Here is a 6,000-nt window from a genome sequence, read left to right on the forward strand (position 1 = left end):
ACCCCATTTTAAAAACTACACCCCTTAAGACATTCATCTAGAGTGTAGTGAGCATTTTGACCCAACAGTTATTGTGTAAAAGGTAATGCGCAGTAGATGGTGCAAAGTGAGATTTGCAATTTCCTATACATATATGCCATTTCAGTGTCCGATATATTGTGCCCAGCATGTGCCACCGGAGACATACACCCCATAAATTGTAATGTGGGTTCTCCCGGGTACGGCAATACCCTACATGTGGCTGTTATTTGCTGCTTGGGCACATGGCAGGGCTCAAAAGGGAAAGATGAGGGGGATAAGCTGTGCGGAGTGCATCAGGGTAAATTAAAAATCAAGGGATGTATGGTAAATTTTAAAACAATCTTTCATACAGAGCCCTGGTTTTTCGGGACACGTGTCGCATTGGTATGTTGTGTCCTTCCTTATCCCCCTCTTATAGCACACTTTGCACCTCTTTTGACTTTTTCCCTTCTTGCCAGTTTGGGGAACTTCTCCTGGAAAGTGTTGCCCTGGTACGATGCGTGTGGCCTCGCTTCCAGAAGTACTGGGTGCCCCTCCTTCCTGGTCGCCAAAAATTAGGTTCTTTATAACCACCTCTTGAAATTCCAGGAAAGTTCCCCTCTGGCCTGCACATCGACGTAGCACGTACGCATTGTACAATGCCATCTGTATGATGTGCACGGCCAGCTTCTTATACCACACCCTCGATTTCCGCGTAGCGCTGTAGGGCTTCAGGACTTGATCTGACAAGTCCACCCCTCCCATGTACCTATTGTAGTCCAGGATGCAATCTGGTTTGGGGGTCTCTGTACTGGTACCTCGTACAGGTACATGGGTACTGGTGTGGCCATGTATTGTTGTCAATACAAGGACATCTCTCTTGTCCTTGTACTTGACACACAATATGTTGCTACTAGAATGTGCCCTGCTCTCACCCCTTCTGAGTGTTTGCCCAAGCAGTGTTTTAGGGAGGCCTCTAAGATTTTTTCTAGCAGTGCCGCATGCCGCAGTCCTTCTGGAAGCGAGGCACTTGAAGAGCGGGACGCTGGTATAAAAATTATCCAGGTAGAGGTGGTAACCCTGGTCCAGCAGTGGGTGCACCAAATCCCACACAATTTTTGCGTTAATTCCCAGTAAGGGGGGGCATTCTGGGGGCTGAATACTGCTGTCCTTCCCTTCATATATCCTGAATTTATATGTATACCCTGATGCACTCTCGCACAGCTTATACAACTTCACGCCATACCTTGCCCTCTTACTTGGCAGGTATTGGCGGAATTGAAGCCTCCCTTTAAAATGTACCAGGGACTCATCAATGGAAATACACTTCTCGGGGGTGTATGCTTGGGCAAACCGGGCACTGAAATGGTCTAATAGGGGTCTCAGTTTATATAAACGGTCAAAACTGGGGTCATCTCGGGGTGGGCACTGCTCATTATCGGCATAATGTAGGAAGCGAAGTATTGCCTCATAACGCATCCTGGACATGGCCATACGGTACATCGGGGTGTGGTATAGGATGTCCGTGCTCCAGTAGGTCCTAATGGATGGCTTTTTTAGAAGCCCCATGTTCAAGAGCAGTCCCCAGAACTTGCCCAACTCTGCTGCGTTTACAGGAGTCCACCTCTGGGATTGGGCATAAAATGAGTTGGGGTTCTTGGTGATATACTGTTGGGCATATAAATTAGTCTGGGTGACCATTAGCTCTATAAAGTTATCAGTGAAGAAGAACTTGAAAAAGTCCATCTCACTGAACCCTGCCGTGTTAAATTTGATGCCTGGGCTGCCCGTGTACTCAGGGATTTGGGGTTCATAATGGTCTGGTGTGGGTGTCCAAATGGGGTCACTTCGCTCAGGGGTATCACTTGTTGTGGGGTCACTTCTCTCAGGGATTTCTACTATGGTGGTGGTCCTGGGGCGTCTCCTAGGGGGTCCCTCCTCTTCATCGCTGGATGAGGAGGTAGACAAATAAAATACTGTATCGCCATCCGACGAGTCTGTGTCGGAGGCCAGAAATGCATACGCCTCTTCAGCAGTAAATGTCCGTTGGGACATGCTTGTTGTGCGAAGACAAAATTTATATACTGCAAAAAAATAAATCCCTAACTGGGAGCAATAGGATAGCACAACTAGCACAAATGTGTGTTTTGTTTTTAGAGAGCAAGTGGACTTCCCTGACACTAAAGCTAACTAGGGCGAGGGTTCCTAACACTAAACCTAACTAAATTTTATGTGGACTTCCCTAACGCTAAACCTAACTACGGCGACGATTCCCTGACACTAAACCTATCTAGATTATTTCAAGCTTCCCTGACACTAAACCTAACTACGGTGACGGGTGCCTGACACTAAACCTATCTAATTATTCCGAGCTTCCCTGACGCTAAACCTAACTACGGTGATGGATCCCTAACGCTAAGCCTATCTACGGTGACCGATTCCTGACGCTAAATTCCCTGACACTATACCTAACTACGCTTTTTGACGGTTCCCTGACACTAACTAACCCTAATACTAAACTAACCAGTTAAATTTTCAAAATTGGCTAAACTAACTATTTTTTTTTGTTTCTTTTTTTTCTTTTTATATTTTTTTTTTTGTTTTATGTTTTATATAGAAAAAAATGAAAAAAAAATCCCCAGGGACCAAGAAATGTGGTCCTGAAGACTGAAAAGTGGTCAGTGATAGGAGATCACTGACCAAAAAACGTGGGTAGAACTCAAAGAGGAAGGGAACAGGAGTGGGTAGTGAATGGGGTGGTGGGAAGCAAAAAAAACGTTGTTTTAGAAACTTTTTTTCACTTTTTTTCACTTCTTTTCTCTCTGACTCTCTGCTCACAACCGATCTCAACGCCTCGCTAACTCCAACAGGGCGTTCAGGGCGGTTGCAGCAGGATGTGAGGTCAGAGAGAGGAAGTGACGAGAATGATCGCTGCTATTGGCTAGTTACTCACTGACTAGCCAATAGCGGCGATCGGCGAGGCGGGACCATAGTAAATGGTCCCGGCCCATTATGCTGTGATAGCATGCTGTCAGAAACAGCAGCTATCACAGCTCAGGAACGCCGGGCTCGAGCACTGCTGTGCTGAATGAGACCGATCGCTGCTATTGGCTAGTTACTCACTGACTAGCCAATAGCGGCGATCGGCGAGGCGGGACCATAGTAAATGGTCCCGGCCCATTATGCTGTGATAGCATGCTGTCAGAAACAGCAGCTATCACAGCTCAGGAACGCCGGGCTCGAGCACTGCTGTGCTGAATGAGACCGATCGCTGCTATTGGCTAGTTACTCACTGACTAGCCAATAGCGGCGATCGGCGAGGCGGGACCATAGTAAATGGTCCCGTCCCATTATGCCGTGATAGCCTGCTGTCAGAAACAGCAGCTATCACAGCGCATGAACGCGCCGGGCGCGCGCACCGCTGTTCTAACTGCAAGACGTACTATTACGGCATGGAGCGCGAACGATAGAGCTGCCATGACGTAATAGTACGTCAAGGAGCGGGAAGGGGCTAATACTAAACTAACCAGTTAAATTTTCAAAATTGGCTAAACTAACTATTTTTTTTTGTTTCTTTTTTTTCTTTTTATATTTTTTTTTTTGTTTTATGTTTTATATAGAAAAAAATGAAAAAAAAATCCCCAGGGACCAAGAAATGTGGTCCTGAAGACTGAAAAGTGGTCAGTGATAGGAGATCACTGACCAAAAAACGTGGGTAGAACTCAAAGAGGAAGGGAACAGGAGTGGGTAGTGGATGGGGTGGTGGGAAGCAAAAAAAACGTTGTTTTAGAAACTTTTTTTCACTTTTTTTCACTTCTTTTCTCTCTGACTCTCTGCTCACAACCGATCTCAACGCCTCGCTAACTCCAACAGGGCGTTCAGGGCGGTTGCAGCAGGATGTGAGGTCAGAGAGAGGAAGTGACGAGAATGATCGCTGCTATTGGCTAGTTACTCACTGACTAGCCAATAGCGGCGATCGGCGAGGCGGGACCATAGTAAATGGTCCCGGCCCATTATGCTGTGATAGCATGCTGTCAGAAACAGCAGCTATCACAGCTCAGGAACGCCGGGCTCGAGCACTGCTGTGCTGAATGAGACCGATCGCTGCTATTGGCTAGTTACTCACTGACTAGCCAATAGCGGCGATCGGCGAGGCGGGACCATAGTAAATGGTCCCGGCCCATTATGCTGTGATAGCATGCTGTCAGAAACAGCAGCTATCACAGCTCAGGAACGCCGGGCTCGAGCACTGCTGTGCTGAATGAGACCGATCGCTGCTATTGGCTAGTTACTCACTGACTAGCCAATAGCGGCGATCGGCGAGGCGGGACCATAGTAAATGGTCCCGTCCCATTATGCCGTGATAGCCTGCTGTCAGAAACAGCAGCTATCACAGCGCATGAACGCGCCGGGCGCGCGCACCGCTGTTCTAACTGCAAGACGTACTATTACGGCATGGAGCGCGAACGATAGAGCTGCCATGACGTAATAGTACGTCAAGGAGCGGGAAGGGGTTAACTGAGTTGTGTGTGCTGCATATCACTGTAATATAAATATTCTCAGCAACTATTTACTCATCTCTTCATTTTTTTTTTTTAAAGAAATACTGTACATATTTTCTCTACAGGCAGTCAATGAAAATCAAAGATTTTTCTGGGATCGACATCGCAATGCTTTCCTCTTGGGAATAAAATCCTTTAGAAAATTACACAAACTTTTCCTTCAAGTGTGTATGAACGGAGACTAAATGTAAATATTCTGTCCTTTATTAGATTTAACTCTAGTTTCTTAATTTTTAATATGCAATTTCACAATTTTACTAAAGTAACTGAAATTGTACTCTTGGGATTTCAAAATTTGCAAAGTTTACATTTTCTTTTCTTTCTTCTGCTGCTGATAATCTTCTGTGTGACCGTATGTGGAAACCTCCTCATCATTCTAGTGGTGTCCTACAGCCGGTCACTCCACTCTCCCATGTACTTCTTCCTCACACAACTCTCCTTTATCGATCTTTTACTCTCCACCACTATAGTACCCAACATGCTCCATGTGGTGTTGTATGAAGGAAGTTCTGTGTCTTTTATTGGCTGTTTGACACAATTTTACTTTTTTTCAGGCTGTGAGGCATTGGAATGTCTTCTCCTGAGCGTGATGTCCTATGACAGGTATCAGGCCATCTGTAACCCTCTACATTACACCTCCATCATGGACCTCAAATTTTGTCTAAGAGCCGTTCTCGTGTGTTGGGTGATGATTTTTGCTACATTGTTGATGATTTATTTAACACTGAGTCATTTGGATTTCTGTGGACCAAACATCATTGACCATTTCTTCTGTGACTTGGAACCTTTACTGGAGCTTTCATGCTCAGACACTTTTATTATGAAGTTGGAGACTTTGTTTCTGGTTATTGTCCTTGCAATCTGCCCGGTTACCGTTATTATTGTATCCTATGTGTATATTATCATTACTATATTAAAGATCCCATCCGTGAGTGGGAGGCAGAAGACCTTCTCCACCTGTAGCTCTCACCTGGCAGTGGTGTCCATGTATTATGGGTCACTTATTAGCATATACGTATTTCCACGCCAGCAAAATGCAAAATCATTACTCTCTCTGTTCTACACAGTGATAACTCCACTTCTTAATCCTATGATCTACAGTCTGAGTAATAGAGACATTAAACAAGCTCTTAGGAAACTCTTGAACAATCTTTCTGCAATGTTTCATATAAATTGGCTTCTTAGACTTTCTTCTTTACCAATTAAAGGAACAATGTAATCACAATTTTAATATCTTTTATATATTTGTTTTCCATATTTAAAAAAAAATAAATCTCATTTTTATCCATTTAAAAATAAATGTTGAATGTTTTACTGGTGCTGACATCTATATGCCAAATAGGCTACGCTGCACTGGAGAAGTATCTCATTTTACAGCCTACAGCAATGTCATCGTCATAGTATGTCATCAGCTCACTAGTAGGCAGAATGATAGAAT

The 6,000-nt window shown here is 44.7% G+C and overlaps 1 protein-coding gene across 1 annotated transcript in view; it reads left to right on the plus strand.

The window, feature by feature from the left end:
• LOC142750708 (olfactory receptor 11L1-like) overlaps positions 1 to 5,781 on the plus strand; it is a 55,369-nt gene extending 49,588 nt beyond the window's left edge. Inside the window, exon 3 of the mRNA XM_075859693.1 lies at positions 4,773 to 5,781. Coding sequence (XP_075715808.1) covers positions 4,773 to 5,781 — 1,009 coding nt within the window. The remainder of the gene's footprint in view (positions 1 to 4,772) is intronic.
• Positions 5,782 to 6,000: the final 219 nt, after the last annotated feature.

Source organism: Rhinoderma darwinii, chromosome 3, assembly GCF_050947455.1.
Source record: "Rhinoderma darwinii isolate aRhiDar2 chromosome 3, aRhiDar2.hap1, whole genome shotgun sequence".
Classification (NCBI taxonomy): Eukaryota; Metazoa; Chordata; class Amphibia; order Anura; family Rhinodermatidae; genus Rhinoderma; species Rhinoderma darwinii.